Below are 17,604 nucleotides of genomic sequence, written 5' to 3'. Positions count from 1 at the left end.
CATCCTCGGTGCTGAGGATGTAAACCATGAGCAAAACAGTGTCTGCCCTCGTGGACCTCACATCCTAGTGGCAGAGACGGCCATCTAATAAACAACTAAAAGTTAAGTATGAGTATAAAAAAACAGAAGTACAGGAACTCTGAGGGTATAAGAGGAGGACCCAACTTTGACTAGGGACAGTGAAGTTTCCCCAAAGAAGTCCTATTTAAGCTGAGACCTTAGCTGAAGTTAGGATGCAGGTAAATCAAACTAGATCCGAATAAGACTAAGACTATGTCTGACTGGTGAAGTGGATGCCACAACGTATATTCTTGGAAGCCAAAGTTCCTGCCTTCAGCTGAATCCTAGTGGTCACTGGGCACCCTTTTGTTTGGTCAGGTCTTGTGAATGGTTAGTTTAGCATTTACAATCCCTTTGTTGAAGGCTTCCCCTAATTCTGCTGCTAAATGTAAAGAAACCACAGGAAAAGGCAGCATCACCCCTCTACAACGGCCTGCCCTCTCACCTACGGACACTGACATCCATGTCCCATCTTTATGGACTTTCCTACTTTCAGAAGGAAATCTCTTCCTTGCATCCAAGGCAGGGCCTCCACTTTATGCTCTGAATTCCGACCTTTCTCATCTCTCCAGGGATGTTCAACAGTGTCTGTTCAAAAAAACTAGTCAATGACTCTTGATTGCTTAACAGAATGAAGCCAAACTTATCAGCCCAGCAATCAAGTCTCTTCAAAATGTGACCTGACCTATTTCCCCATCATGGCTACATGGTCATCATGGCGACCCAACTCTGATTCGATCACTCCCACTTTTACCTCCCTGCAGGCACCAGGTTGCTTTCGACCTGTAAATGTTCACACATTCACTCAGTTAACAATTATTTATTGACTACCTCTCATGTTCCTGGTAATGGGCTATTCACTGATCTAATAACAACAGTTGACATTTAATGAGCAGATATTATGTGCTAATGGCTTTGTTCATTACTTGTCCTTTTGAACTTCAAAACAACTATGAAGACACTGAGGCTCACAGAGGTTAATTCGCTGAAACCACTTTCAAACTTTTTTTTTTAACCACAATCCATAGTAAAGAAATATATCGTATACCATGATTCAATGTGTATATGTGAGTATGCACGTGTTTATATATTCACATTCAGTATTCACACACACACTGTACTCTTCACAAAACAACTTCTACCCTGATTATGTGCAATGTTCTCTGATATTTTATATATTTTTTTCACTGAAAAAACGCACGACTGAGCGGCGCAGTTTGGGAACAGAATGCTAGATTGTGTCCTCTACCGAACACTGGTTCACAGTGTGCCCAGAGGGCCGTCTGCCTCCACGACACTGACGTGCTCCTATCCTTCCTGGCTCTGTCTCCTGCTGCTTCCATGGCATTCCCTGGCCTTCCAGAAAAGCAGACACTTTCATATGCTGTATGTTAGCTGAGACAGAGAAGTTGTCACACTGCCATCATTTGCTGGGGTGACTATCTTCCCCCAGATTGTGAGCACTGAGGCTTTAAACAACACACTCTCTTCGTATCTGACTCCTCAGGACCATGCAAAGTGACTGGCAGAGAACTGGAACCAAATAGTACAGGTTTTTAATGAATAAGAAAACATCTTCATTCAGAACCCATTTACTGTTACTTTGGGAAAACAGCTTAATAACTGTGATGGTCTGGCTCCTTGTTTCAGAGTGAGTATATTCAAGTAATCATTTCTGGGGAAAGGAGGACAGCTATTCAAAAAAAGAACAACTGAGGGCTTCCCTGGTGGCACAGTGGTTAAGAATCTGCCTGTCAATGCCGGGGACATGGATTCGAGCCCTGGTTCGGGAAGATCCCACATGCCGCGGAGCAACTAAAGCCTGTGAGCCAAAACTGCTGAGCCCGCGTGCCTAGAGCCCGTGCTCCACAAGAGAAGCCACCGCAATGAGAAGCCCGCGCACCGCAATGAACAGTAGCCCCCGCTCGCCGCAACTAGACAAAGCCTGCGGGCAGCAATGAAGACCCAATGCAGCCAAAAGTAAATAAATAAAATAAATAAATTAAAAAAATAAAAAGAAAATAAGGGGAGAGATCCCCCTTCCCTCAAAAAAAGAACCACTGACAGCTGATGGCCCAGAAGCACCGTTATTTCTATCACCTAAATACCTGCCATGTGTATTCGCTCTGTCCGTCTCCACGGTCACTGCAAATTCAAATTTTAGCTTCACCACTTATGGTTAGGTGACTTCAGGCAAGTTAGTTAACAGCGAAGCCTCAGTTTCCTTCTCTGAGAAAGGTGGATGACAACGGAGCCCACCTCATAAGAGTAAATGAGAAAACGTTATGGAAAGCGTACAGCTCAGTGCCTGCACACAGAGCAGAGGCTCAGTAAGTGACAGGTATTATTATTCATATTATTTTTAATACAATCCACCATTTATTTCCCAGCTGAATGACTCCAAGTTTTCAAACTAGCCTCCCTTGCCAGGCTCCCCTTCAAACCATTCACTGCGGCTAAGTCAGGAAGTGCCGCACATCCCTGGACCGTGCTGAATTCACCGAGTGATAAATGCCGCACCCTGTGGCCTCCTGGCAAATGGCTTGGTGCCTTTCCCCAGGTAGCACACAGCTCTGTGTCACTGTGCTGGCCTGCCAGCTCTGCACCTCCTCCACCAGAGCCAGTTACAGCTGATGGGTAGCGTTCCCCACTCAGCTGACTATCCAGAAACCAGTGTCCTTTCCCTGACAGCTAGTTCCAGAAATAACTGGCTGCCCATGTTACTCGGCTCAGAGGACTGAAGCTTGTCAGTTTCAGGCCACTTAACCAACAACTCTAGTACTGCTTAGCTCTGAGCGGCGTAAGACTCAGTGTACATCCTTCCCAATCCTGCAGAGTCCCTGGAGTTTGCCTATTAAGAGAGGGAGAGTGGGACTGGGGAGCAGAAGGAGCAGGGAGAAGGAAGAGAAGAAAGGTAGACAGATACACAGAAATAGATATGAGTCCTATCAAGTGCCTGAATAGACTCGATATAAAGAGCAAGGATCTTGATTTCTGTTTGTTACTGGATCACGAGCATGTATGATAATCACTGGCTTGATAAACATTTATGCAAGGATGAATCAATCCATTAGGGTTTTTTGTGGCGTTTGAAGGGAGGCCAGAGTCTGAAATAAGACTTTTCTCTTTCTGGTTATAAAGGAAAACCCCCGAGACCTCGCCCAAGCATCAGGGCGTACTGCTCTTCTGCTGGGGGCTTGTCAAGGAGCTCTGGAGCTCATGTGAGACAGGCCCCATCTTGGCCAGGCTCGTTTCCACCACCTAGTAAGAGATTTACAACTTGTCCTAAAGTTTATTGCAAAGGCACATGGGTTCACTTAGATATTTAATTACAACTTGATAATTTTTTTTTTAACTTTCTGGCTATGCCACACAGCACGTGGGATCCTAGTTCCCTGACCAAGGATCAAACCCGCGCTCCCTACACTGGAAGCACGGAGTCTTAACCACTGGACCACCAGGGAAGTCCCCACGGTTTGATAATTTTCTGAATGCCATTTTCCATGTATCCAATAGCTGAAGGCAGGACCTCATCTGGAGTTATTCAGTCTGCAGGTTGAGAATGGTTTTCATTAGGGTCATTCCCCTACAAATATTTATATTATTAATCAATGGAAAATTCCTAGACAAACAATCTATTCTAAAGATTGCATGGCAGTATAAGTCATGTTAAGTCTAGGGAAAATGCTACTTCAATCTTTATACAGAGGCCAGCATTAAAGACTAATTAAGCCAAAGGTGCTTTTCTTTTTCTTAATGTGTTTTTAAGGAAACACATTGCTATTTTGAAATCTTAGAAAACTGGCCTAACAGAGAATTGGCATTTCTAAAATATCTATCTATGTTATTATCAGATAAGTGGGTTTTCAAGACCTTTTAAATATTTTCTTCAACACCATACTATCTGTGGTTTATTAAGTGGGTATTTTTCCACTTAATATCTTTAAAAATGCTATATGATTCTCTTATTTGAAAAAAAGAAAATTCTTAGAGAAAAGAAAACTCCACTGTGACTATCTAAACCTCAGCAGATCAAACAGAGTTTGATAGCAACTGATTCATGTAGTCCTTATAAACAAATCACATTTTCCATATAAGGGACGAAACGAATACAGAATGCTTTTACGCAGTATGAATGAAGAAAAACTCTTCACTGGAAAGACAGAGATACAGCTTATCTTTAGAAGTACTTTAAAAATTCTCAAAAATAGAATGAAATTATACTCAGGCCTTAAGGCCTATCTGGAGGAGATGCTACATAGAAAAATACAGAGGGAAGCTCCATGAATCCAAATAAGCAATGACAGGTTATCACAACTCCACAAGAGTCACTGATGGGTTAAAGGACCATCCAATGAAAATGCATCCCTAAGTTGAAGGCTGTTACAAAGCTGATTTAGAAAGGAAGTCAAATAAATAATGGAGCAAACACAGGGAATTTCAGAAAATTAAACTGGAAGGCATTTTAACATGGACCTGAGCCTCCAGCTGTATATCCTTTCCCTCTTGGTGCAAGACAACAAACTCTGCAACGTAATCACTGGAGACCTTAAATCCTGTTAGAAAAAGCAACGTTAAGCACAAGGCCCAAATCATGGTTCATGCCACCCATGGAAGAGAGCACAGCACAGGAAGAGCCAGAGTGCTCAGGCTACTGCAGGAGAGCAATCGGGCGCAGTACCAACTACACGCAAATGTGATTCCTTCGTCAGAGGTGCCTCTTCGGCTGGCAGAGCTCCAGCGCCGTCAGGACACCCACAAAACACCCAGGGTTCCATAAGCCACCAAAAAGCCAGGCGTGTTTTTCCTTTGGCACGTGGACGATTTATTGTCATGTTGGCATCTGTTAAAAATTCACAGAATAACTGCCTTGTTTCTTCAAGGCAGTTCAATAAAAGATGTTTCTCCACATGTGTGAAATAATGGTCACACGCTGTACCACCTTAGCAGGGAGCCTCCGACTATAAACACAGAGTGATTTCTCATCACAAATCGGTGTCAGATTCCCATTTGGAGAGAAAAATAGATTTTAAAGAATATTCTTGTTACATTTTAATATCTTCGGTGTTTATTTGCCTGCCTGCTTCTCTTCACAACATGAACTGCTCTGAGCAAGACAGAAACTAATGACCCATTCAAGGCTGTAACCCGGGCCCCCCAGTGTTCTCCCAGCTGTGCTCTCAGGTTAACTGGCAGAATCGCTCCCTCTTCCTTCCCTGCCACTACAGCGCCCTATATTCGGAGGCACAGACGACAGCATCTAAGTTCTCCCCATCCACGCCCACAAAGCCCTCTCGGCTACTGACATCATCCATCATCAGGAAAATGAGAGTCAGGGGAGGGATCAGACTAATTACCCAGATGGTAGATGGGGGCAAAATACCCGGCCTTCCCTCGTACAATTCTTTGGAGTTTTAGCTGCAAAAGTCCGCTTCAGTGCTGAGGGCAAAGCCAACTGTGTGTGTCACTATGTGCTGGAAGAAGCAAAGAAACCACCTTTTAAGGCTTTCAACCCAGGTCTCACCTGAGTCATCCGTGCCTGATGCTTAGGCTTATTATCAATATTTGCACAGTGCTTTGCAATACATAACTTTTGGATACGAGGTTGCATTTGATCCATACAACATATCCACGGGATGCTCTGATCCCCATTTTACAAATGAGGAAGCAGAGATTTAATTAACCGTCCAAGGTCACAAAACCAGGTAGTGATAAGTCTGCACCTAAACGCAAATCTTTGCCTAAAGATTAAGATGAGGAAAAGAATGTACTGTAAGAGGCACTGGAGCTCTGACACTGAACAAGGCCACATGGTCCTCACAGAGCTCTCGCTGGGAGAGAACTCCACTGGTAACCCCAGCAAGGGGTCCTGAGTACCACCTGCCTGGGTGGGACGGTGCCCGGCCTGTGGGGCAGGCCTTTGTTCTTTGTTCTCTCAGTAAACGCGGACTGGACTCAGGGACCTAACAGGTGCCAGGCTGTTCGGAGGACATGAAGGGTGAGTAAAGATGGGCAAGGGATGGGGTGGGGTGGGGGTTAAGGAGTGGGTGGGTGGCAAAAGGGTCGGAGAGGAGCTTACGTGAAGATCCCAGAAGGGACTCAGTGTAGCCGGAGACTGTGAGGCAGTGGTGTGATGGGAGCGAGACCAGACAGGGAGGCTGAAAGGGATGAGAAGGGGCCTAGTAACCAAGTGCATCAGTAAAGCCTTTCTCCGAAGGCAACGGCAAGCTCTTCAAGGCTTTTATGAAGGGAATGACATGGTCTCACCAGTCTTCTGGAAAGATCATTCTGGATGCAGCATGGAAGTGGAACGGACGGGAGCAAAGCTGAGACAGGAAGAGTGGTTGGGAGGATGCCCCGGTGGCCCGGGCAGGGGTCGTGACAGTGAACGCCAAGAAGGGGGGGCCTGTGAGAAACAAGCCAGGGGTGGGGGTCGCAGAATGGGATGACTAGGGTAGGGCAGATGGGAGAGAAAAAGACATCAAGGATGCCTTCTAGCTTTCAGGCTTGAGAAACGAGGCAGACAGCAGTGTTTCACTGAGGTCACAGACCCAAAAAGCACAGGAGAAAACATGTTCTTAGAAATAAGTGCACGCAATACACAGTGCCGAATTTACCTAAGATCCAGATATTCTCAAACACTTTCACTGAAGAATAATGAGCCAATTACAAATGAGTGTTAACCATTAAAAGCAAGCTTTAACTGGCAATTTAAAAAAACTACTGCACATACAAAAGTAACAAAACTGCTTCTTTTAAAATATTCTGAAACTGAGACTGATGATTCTTCAATGAATATACGTCGACTTTTATTGTACGTGATACTTGTTTTCTGAGCTCTTTGGTGAACAGATCTCTGGATAGTAGACTTAATAGGGATTCAACACTAACCCTAATACAATTCCTAGACTGTTATTCCCTTCATTACTGACTAGTTCGGCTTGGTCCACAATCCAGCCCAGAGGTAGAGTTCTGGGGCTGAAGAAATTAGAAACAGCTTTGTAGGTATTCTCTCTTGTATAGTACCTCCCATTTGAGTTTATTTTCATCTGTCACTGATTATATAAAAGGATCCTCAATTAAGAGCAGAGGCTAAATTAATTGCATCTGGGGGTGGGGGCAGACTATCATTAATGCCTTAACACGTTGATCTACTATGTTTACTCGACAATGCTTGAGGAAAGCTCTATTTTCTCTTTGCCAATACCCTTGTCCTGAAAGGCAGCATCTTTTTATATTTAGTATGCTCATGATATAAAGGATAAGAACACCTTTATATGCAAGAACAATTAGAAAGGTAGATTAGGAGATCATTTTCGGACAAGCAGTATACCTACTACCCTGTGAGACATCTCAGCACCTGCGACTCACTGTCATACTTGAAACTGAGACTCTCATAGAAAGAGCAACAAAATAATCTCTGTAGTTTGCAGAAACAGAAAAAAAAAAAAAATCCTACTTCCAAGTCCTGAACAATTATCTCGGTGGTCTCCTTCATTTCTATACTTACTTGGCTAATCTGTTCTCAACAATTGAGTTAGGTCAATTAAGATGATTAAAAATAATTTTTAAAATTTCAAAACTGGTTTTTGGTGTAGATATCACTAGGAAATAAGCTAGTAGCGTTAAAATTTTTTCCCGAAGTTTTACTTATTTCCATCTAAATATTCCTGGGTTATAAAGAGCATGGCTGGCCCCTGGACAATTCACTTAGTGCAAGGCTCCAGGTGCGAGCACCCCAGCTCAGACTGACATCGGGTCTGTATGGTTGTAGAAATATGCCTGGGAAGAATGGAAGACAGAAGTGGTAGCTTTAATCTGGTGCAAGAGAGAGAAACGCCCTATGCTACAGCAAATGACCTATAATGGGAAAACTGAAAGAAGACATATCAATATGGTAAGCTTTCTTAATTTCAGAATGAGAAATATTTTGTTCTTTGGTTGTCCTGTGCTCTGAAAAGATTTGACACTTCTGAATGGCTGTGAAGGCTGAATTACTTTCTGTTGTCCAGCTCAGTCTTTGCTGAACATCTATTATATAGGAGGTGCTGCTGTAGACACAGGGATGCAGAGCATAAACGAGATTCAGTTCTGGCCCTCAAGAGTTCAGTCTAAGCTACAGTAAGACACTGGATTTATTTTAAGAGATCTCTTTCTTGCCCTTGGCATTAAAAAGGAAGAGACAGACTTGCCCTCAGCAAATAGAATGTGCCTAGAAATTTAATAAGGAATTCTATTCAGATGCTGAAAAGAAGCTAACATACCTCATTAAAGAGGGAATAAAATTATGCCAAGGCAGTTAACATTTGGGATTAATAACGGAATAAAAATATTTAAGAATAATGAAGACATATTCTATTCAATCAATCTACATAAAATATGTAAGTTTGAAACCTTATACTTTTGAAGTGCACAGATTCTGATTCACCTTCTCATGGTAGCACACAAAAAGAATATCTAAATGCCTGAGCTCACCCCATCTGCTACACACTTTTTCTGGATAATGGCACTGTTTGTATTTATCAAACTGGAGCTACTGATAACTATCACTGTGAATATCAGATTCCAAAGATGAGAATTTTGTGATTCACTTGACGTACAGCTGTCAAGGACTAAGTTTGGCTGGATTAAATACTTGAGATATGTGAAACTGCAAAATTTTGTTATTTTTTCCTTGTCCTGCAACTATAGAGTAAATACACAACTTGTCTAGCTTGTCTAATTTGGGCACCACTGATACAGTAACAGTTGATTCTCAATTAGCTACAGGAAGCCTGTATACTTTGACTACTGCTCTGTTTAAACAGTTGAGAGGAAGAAAAGGTTGTCATGTGGCTGGACAAGAATAAAGGCCGGGGGTTGGGGAACTCAGTAATTCTGGAAGATTTCACCCAGGATGCCCTCCGTACAGATCTGACGGTCACGGAATGGTGCCAAAGAAGTGCCTCCAGTGATAGAATACGTTTTCTAGCACATCACAGTCCGGTAGCAGCATGAGTTCTGCTTGCAATCCATGTCCAAAAGGGAAAGTTCTTAGTGGTTCTGCTTTCAGCATATCTCAAGGACTAATTAAATCCTCATTACTACCTTCTAATTATTCAAATACTATGGGATTACACTAAGGAAGTCCCTGCTGGCACACTAGATGAAAAGGGTTAAATAACCTATGTTGATTTTGAGAATCCAGATCTAGTTCAGACCTTCAGAAAACCACTAGCATTAAAATGAATATTTAACTAGACACCACTGTGAAAATTAAAAGGGAATTCAATTAAAAGCTTTTCAAAAAATTAATTCTGAACCTCTCTACATCTGTCCAAATAAATAAGCCTTCTTGAAACATTTTCACCTAATTGCTAATCCAATAAACTAGAAGGGCATTTGCTAGTTTCATGAAGCTTAACATTTTACAGGGGTTAAAAATGTGATCATTTTGATGTTAATAATAATTATGCCTATTTATCTACTCAGATAATTATTCCACACTCCCTCCAAGTCCTCTTGGAAAACAGGACAACCCACTAATAAGCCATTTCCTATTGCTCTTTTCAAATTTTAAGATATATATGCTAAAGAATAAGAAGGATAAAGCTAATCTAAACATGTTAGCTACAATTTTCTTGTAAAACGTATTTCAGTATTTTAGGGTTATCCTAACTGTTCCTCCATTGCCTTAGTTCATATAATTCACAGTACTGTATTTGATTTTCTGCGTGAGATGCTTTAATAGCAATTCTGTATGTTGTTATATGAGGTCTACAGAGAAAAGATGTGGTTTAAAATAAAAACCAAAGGCAAATGTGTTACAGAATACTAAACTGACGTTTTAAAAAAAAAGCAACCCAAAACTTATATCAGTAATGAAGAAGTTAAAACCAAAGAATCTGAACTAATTTTCTTTATTCAGTTAGTAAGAAGCACCACATACTATGCAAACAGGAGAGTACTAAATCAAGTTTTATAGTGGAAAGTACATGAAATGTAGTGACAATACTACAGAAGAATAAAGCGGCCAGTAAACATCCCAAGTGTCTCCCTCCCTCTTGTAACTTATGAAGGCCATATCCACATATACCTTCATAGATGGAGAAGAGAAAACTACAGAAACTCAGTTATTTTCACCTACGTACAATGTGGGGAAGTGAATTTGTGACTGATGTCCTTTGACACACTCGACACCAGAACCACCAGGTGAAGAGGGTACTGAGCTGAAGAGGGGGATGGGCACTGCAGGGCCTGGGATCTGGACAGGGCACGGACTCTGCGCTCAACCTCGGGGAGGCGGCATGGCTTTGCTGTTGTCAGTGCTCTTCAGACCCCAGGACAGCCTCCGATTTGCAAACTTCTCCTAAACAGGGTATGTAGTTTATTAATAAATGTTCTTCCTGAATGGGGATACAAAGACCAAACACAAAGGAATGACAGCAGAGCAAGAGATCAGGTTCTTGGGCCTGCAGGAACCTAGCTCCAGGGCAGTTTGTCAGCACTGCTGTCCCCCACGAGGACTTTGGAGACGACCCAGAAAACTGCACCTCCCAAGGAAAGTAGGCTGCATCTCTTGTTCTGTGCAGTTGTCTCTGGGCAAGTGTGTTTCTAGATTCTCTGCCATTAAAGAAAATCTATCTCCTGTGGGTACATTAAAGAAAATGTGTATAATTGTGGACTCTTACTCTCTTATAATCTTACTTGTTAAAACAAAGTAAGTGTAAAAGGAAGTGTTTAACTTGGTTATTTTAGCACTCAGCAGTACAGAAGCTATGTTCTTATCTTGTCTATCAAGGTCCATGGTTTCTGAGAAAGAATACATTTTTTAAAATAAGATGCTAACTCACCAATGTATTTTTTTTCCTCTCTGCTTCTTTCATTACTTCCTTAAATAAGGGGAGGGGGCAGATATACAAACTGTAAAGGTATAAATGAAGTTAAATTACTTTTCAAATACATGGGAATCAACACCGGGGAATTTTCTAGCAACGGTTTTCTTAGATTTATTTTGCACTATATATACTGTTGGTACATACCAAATGATGGTAAAACAAGGAAAAGGTTTTCATTATCGTATCAAATCATTAAAATGTGTCATTTGCCATTAAAATATCTGATCAAGTGTCATTAGGTAGGAACTAACGTTTCTTCCTAGATTTTAACAAATAACAAAGCCATTTTTAAAAAAAGTACTTGCTACCCAATTGTAGAGGAAATTTAACTCACGCGTGGCAAAGTATCATCCAACAGTCATTTTTAAATAAGTTTTCCTTCTCAGGGGTTGTCCGACCAACAAAAGGCGCACAAGGGATGCACATGGTGCAGACAGCACAGTCTCAGGGGAAGTTTGAGGGATACGTTCATAAAAATCAATTCAGATTTAGCAAATCATAAAACTCATTTTTGCTATTTGAAGGAAACGGTCATTATATTATCCAGATTGTTATGTATCCACTACTAGTTACCAAAACCGCACTATACATAAGAGCGGGGGAAAAAACCCCAAACATATCAACATAGTGGTTTCCATACAGTGACACCAGAGGAACATCCTCAATTTTGCCTTGCAAATGTATGAAGTTAAAAGCTTGATTTAACTACATTTCTTGTCATCTCGTCCTTCATATTTGGTTTTCTACATTTTAAAATTCCTTAAACATTTATCAGGAGGAAGGGGTTGGAAAGACACTGGAGGATGTGGAGGGGGGGGGGTTCTCTTTTTTAGTTCTTAGCAGTAAAGGTTAGAACTGTAGGGCTTCCAAATAAGGTATCTCTTATCTTTTGATCCTTGCAAAATTAGCAGAATTCTCGCAGTAGGAATGATGTTTCAGGGATATGGTGAAGATTAAATAACAAAAATCTTCATTTTAGCCCTGGGTCTGGCCTGAGTGGGCTTTCAGTGTAGGATAATTTCTTTTATCCTTTTTTCTTCACTTCCTTGACCGAGCCACACAAGGTAGGTACAACCCACGGCCAAGAAAAGGAGTTTGGGGAGAATTCCCCCTGGCTTGGCTTTAGTGCTCTCTCCATGAACGTCTGTAATGTCTTCTAGACAACCAGAGCCATATGAGGAGTTAACACAGAACAAGCAATTGATAGAGAGGATGTGAGATGCAAGACTGATTTACAGGAGGCCACAGTGGAAAGTTTAGAGAAACAAATACACACATCACACAACTATTTAAACATATTATAGCATCGTTATAAGGCAGAGGCTGCCCAAGTATGGTCCTCAGATCAGCAGCATCAGCAATACCTGGGAACTTGTCAGAAATGCAGACTGTGAGCGCTCCACACCTCAGACCTACTGAATCAGAAACCTGCGGGTGTGGCCTAGCAATCTAGTGTGACAAGTTCTCCAGACGATTCTTGTGCACCCCAAAGTTTAAAAACCATGAACTATTCCATTATTAAGACATATTGCAGTATTTTGATAAGGGAATTAAAGTATTAATTATACATTAAATTATAATAAAAAAGTTAAATATGTAAAGGTATTAGAAATGAAAATTTCATTTTATTCTTACTAAACATTCATTTTAACGTGAATGATAGATAAGGCTAATTCATCTTTTCACTGGTATTACTTTCTAAATAACACATTGCTGAGTTTTTAATATGTAAAATAACTGAAACTTTATACTTATAATTCTAATTAGGAACAAATCGTCGTCTTTACAACCCATACAGTAATAATTATAAACATCAGGGGTCAGGAGCCTTTAAGTATCAGCTACCAAGCCAGCAATTCCTGCCTTCTGGGCGGGTGTGAGAGAGGAAGGGGAGTGAAGGAAAGTGGCGTCTCCATGGGGTGGGGCAGATGAGCCTTGACCCACAGGCAGTGGGAAGCGATTTGGCAAAGCACTAGACGGTGTGGCAGGCTTCTAAGGCCCAGTGTACGCTAATCTGGATTAAAATCACCACCTCCACCATCAACAAAAGTAGCTTTACTTCTGAAGGGGAGAGAGAAGACAGAAGCAAACAAAGGGAGGCCTAAGGCTTCAATCAAGGCAATAACGTGGGGGTCAACACGCAGAACTGAGTGAAAGGTCAGAGAGTTTGCAGATGTGGGACAACCTGATTGTCCAAGGGCTTCAGGAGTAGCTCACATTCTTTTCTCTGGCTCTGGCACTAACGTGCTTCTGAGGATGGGAAGGTCATACAGAACCTCTGCGGTCCTCATGTTCTTTATCCATAAATTGAGGTGAACAGACTCTATAATCTTTCAGGTCAGCTCCAGTTCTAAGATCCTATAATCCTACAGTACAAGGTCTTACTATGTGTTTAAAATTTTACTGTTAAATATCATGGGACAAGTAACTAATCCAACCAGCTAAACAGACACACATACTCAACAATACTTTTTTACCTCATTAGGACCAATATCCAAATTGAATCATTAACAGTCATTTTTACACAGCTAGATCAAATATCAGACTATAGTCATGTATGAAGTATACTTCATGGTTCTATGTGGACATATATATTCTTTGGGTCTTGAGCTGCACTTTGGTAAAACCACCCAATCTGCAAGAAAGCATCCTTCTTTTCAATATTTATTGTTACATGTAGGTTCTTATTTATTACTTTCATCTGATAAGGAAACATAATATCCTTTTAAAAATTATTTATAAGGAGGTGCATAGGTAAGCAAATTCATATAAGCCTTATATACTCAAAACACAAAGGTATGTAAGATATGAATTGAAGACCAACCTCTTTCCTGTGGCATTGGTGACTGGCTCAAGGCAGGATGAGAACTGGATTCTGACTGGCTCCCAGGTGGCTGAGGAGGCATCTGACTGCCTGTAAAACACAGGAGGGGAAGTGGGGATACAGAACCCTCTGCATTAACGTTGCAATTGTGCAAAACCAAGACACGGTTAAATTTAATCTTCATGTTCACAAAAGTATGGCTTCACAAAGAAAATTATATAGCTCGAAGAGTGATATTTTTACACATTTTTGGTAAAACAATGAGAAAACAGGCATAAACATATTTATCGAATTACCTCCTGAAAAGTTCAGTTTCTTACTGTATGAGTCCCCAAATTCACAGACAAGTCAATCTGTAGCTGAAATCTCCTGACACACACTTCGACAATGCATTTAACAAAATCCAAGATTGATGAATTAAACTCATCCTCCTGAGTTTAGACTAGTCTCTAAGTGGGAAGGCATGAATAGTGGCCAACAATTTTTCATTGGTAATATTTATTCAATATAGTAATATCAAGTGACTTCTAAAAAATCTTTATAAGTCAGAGATTTAACAAAAACTTAGAGGAAAATCTCAATTAAAAAACACTACTATAAAATATAGTGTACGTTATCACTAAAGAAGAAATATTATTCTGTATCTCTTTTGATCTTTATTGCTAATAAAGCAATATTTACCATCTATTTGATTTCCATTTATTTAATTTTTGCTGTTTGTCTTTTCAAATTATAATGTAAGCTCCTCGAGCCAGGAATCATGTCTTTTACTCCTTTAATCCCTCCATTAGCATAACAAATATTTAATAAATCTTTGTTATTGAATGGTCCTTAATCTGAGAATATGAATTAAAGCAAAGGATATTTACTATTTTATTAATTAAAGAGAGACAGTGAATCATGTGAAGGCTAGAGACAGGATTTTGAAATTTAAGAATCAACAGAGCCACCTGACAATCTCAACTCACTTTCTGCCTCAGAAGTTTAGATACATTTCTGAGACTAAAAGTATTATAGAATAAAAATGGCAGTTGAATTTAGCATAATCCTCAAAGCGCTGTTTAACCATTCATTTACTCTTGGACACCTGTAGTAAATTAGTATTAGTACCAAATAAATAACTATAAAGTAAAAATCACCTACATTCTGGGTGACAGCTTGAAGGGTAAACACTGCCATCAACATGGCTACAGATACACAAAGCATATGAGGACCATGCTATTTTTATCTTCTAACCTCCCCCTTTGCTAAAATAAATTGGACAGAAATACACACACACACAGACACAGACACACACACATATACATACATATCCATATATACCTGCATATATATATCCCTACATAGCCCTCTGGTATGGCAGTCTGTGATCATGCTAGATCAGGTGAACTGCTCTGACACCACAGGACCCACTTCTTGCATAGTTCTGTATATTGCTAAGAGGAATCACAGTTATTGAGTAGAGAGGGAAATTAATGTACTGAAGATTACCACCAATTCACCTCAGCAAAGGTCGTGATGCAGAGCCTGGTGTTTTACACACAAAAAAACCCCTTCTTGTGTTTTTACCTGATGGCGTATCTATTAGGCCAGGCAGCCTGAGTACAGACCAGGAAGAGAATGGTCTCTGAGGACCACCCCTCATTAACTGACTCTAATAACAGCTGTATCTGTGACAGCCAGAGAGGCAGGAAGATGATTTTCTATCTAGATAATAGGTATAAAGAGTTGTTAAAGTACAACTATAAAAAATTCTCAAACTGTTTTTGGGAGTTTAGTTTCTCACTTTTAGAAAAGAATGCAAAACTTATGAATGTACTTGAATGCTGCTGGGTACAACTGCCACTTTCATTCTCAGATAAAGTGAAAATCAAGAGCTGAATTTATAGACACTGGAAAATGTGCTGTGAAACCAGTAGGAGTTAGAGCCACAACTAGATGATAAAAGACCTAGACAAACAGCAAAGAATTTGTTTACCCATTCATCATTTACTCTTAGACATCTGTAATAAATTAGTATTAGTACCAAATAATTAAATATAAAGTAAAAAACACTTACATTTTGGGTGAAAACAACTTCAAGGGTAAACACTGCCATCAGCTTGGCTACAGATACACAAAAGTTGCTGTATGTCCACTCAGGGTCATGTGGTTCCTATGAAATACCCCTAAGGCCCCCAAGCTCCAGTCCATTTAGAAACTTAAAGCACTCTGCAGCCAAATACTGACTTTCTAAAATGTCACTGGGGAATCAGCTGCAGTAAGACAGTAAGCGCTTACATTATAATGATTGTTTCTGCATGACAGACTGGATTCACAGACTCATGACAGTAAAAACAAACAGTAATTCTACGTTAATACTGGACACCACTACTTACGCTATGCACGCCCCAGGCACTGCTCTTATATACAATATTTCAAGTAAAGATAAAAAAGGCTGTAAGAACTCTCATGAATTCATAAAATACTTCCATATCCAAGCAGCACTACTGGTTGTCTGGTGCAATTCTAAGAGAGATCTCTCTAAAGCAATGAGCTATCTACTCATTTACTAAATCCACCCTTTAAAGAAACAAACGAGAGCCTTTTCATGGTAAAGCCAGACTTGCCCAAACTGTTTAAAATTCTCCATTTGCTTTCAACCCCTATCTTTCCATCAGTAGCTGCATAGTTACTAAGAAATAACTTCATCCACCATTAGCACAGGTATAACCACCGTCACAGCAGGGGATGAATCAGAAAACATGTCTGAGAGACATAATACAGAAGGCTCATTTCTGTCCACTGTCCATATAAAGAAGAAAATTTAGAGCCCTTTGAACCAACTGAATTGACTGAACACCTCCAAAACCATGGATTTTTATGATACATGTTTGACGTAAGTAAAACCTCTTGGTAATTATTTTAAAAGAGAATGTTGCCATATATAGTAAATAAACCAAATTCACAAGAAGGCTTTAACATTAAAACTGAGTTTTTAAAGAAAGCCCCGGGCTTCCCTGGTGGCGCAGTGGTTGAGAGTCCGCCTGCCAATGCGGGGGACACGGGTTCGTGACCCGGTCTGGGAAGATCCCACATGCCGCGGAGCGGCTGGGCCCGTGAGCCACGGCTGCTGAGCCTGCGCGTCCGGAGCCTGTGCTCCGCAACGGGAGAGACCACAACAGCGAGAGGCCCGCGTACCGCAAAAAATAAAAAAATAAAGAAAACCCCATTTTCCCCTTAGTCTGTGTCTATAACGATGTAAGCACAATGGGGGGAAAAAAACTGGAAAACAACTATCCTGTGAGATAGAATAAATTCCACCACTTCACACTGATGTATTCACTCTCCAGTGACTATGTACACAATATTGTCCTAAATTTTGGTGCAACAAACTAAGAAATGAAACATCAATAAGTCACCTGAATTTCTACTTTTGCTGACTTAATACTGTGAGCACAAGTCTATACTATAATTTTTTACAAAAAAGCTCTATGTTTAATGAATTTTAGACTTAGAGAAAAGTTATAAAGCTATACAAGGAGCTGCCTTATATTCCTTAATCCACCTCCCCTGTGTTCATATCTTATAGAACCTTTATATAATTATCAAGAGGAACAAGATGGTACAAGATCATTAATTAAAGATATTTGAATTTCACCAATTTTTCCACTTAACGTCTCTTTTTCCATTCTAGGGTCTCATATCGCATTTAGTTGTTATTTCTCCCTAGTCTCCTTCAGTCTAATCAGTCTTTCCTTATATTTTATGACCTTGATGCTTTTGAAGAGTACTGACCAGTCATTTTGTAGAATGTTCTTCAATTTGGCTTAGTCTGTTATTGTGTCATGATTGAAACTAGGT

The 17,604-nt window shown here is 40.4% G+C and overlaps 1 protein-coding gene across 8 annotated transcripts in view; it reads right to left on the bottom strand.

Annotated features, from left to right (window-relative positions):
- The window catches only part of ARID1B (AT-rich interaction domain 1B), a 411,248-nt gene that overhangs the window by 80,125 nt on the left and 313,519 nt on the right, over positions 1-17,604 (bottom strand). For all 8 annotated transcript variants that reach the window (XM_029223438.1, XM_029223435.1, XM_029223437.1 and 5 more), the window contains one exon: positions 13,762-13,851. In XM_029223438.1, the coding sequence (XP_029079271.1) occupies positions 13,762-13,851 (90 nt within the window). The remainder of the gene's footprint in view (positions 1-13,761; positions 13,852-17,604) is intronic.

This window comes from Monodon monoceros, unplaced genomic scaffold, assembly GCF_005190385.1.
Source record: "Monodon monoceros isolate NGI ecotype Baffin Bay Population unplaced genomic scaffold, NGI_Narwhal_1 Super_Scaffold_15, whole genome shotgun sequence".
Taxonomy (NCBI): Eukaryota; Metazoa; Chordata; class Mammalia; order Artiodactyla; family Monodontidae; genus Monodon; species Monodon monoceros.
The sequence above is the reverse complement of the archived record's forward strand: the minus strand, read 5'-3'. Positions and strand labels throughout refer to the sequence as shown.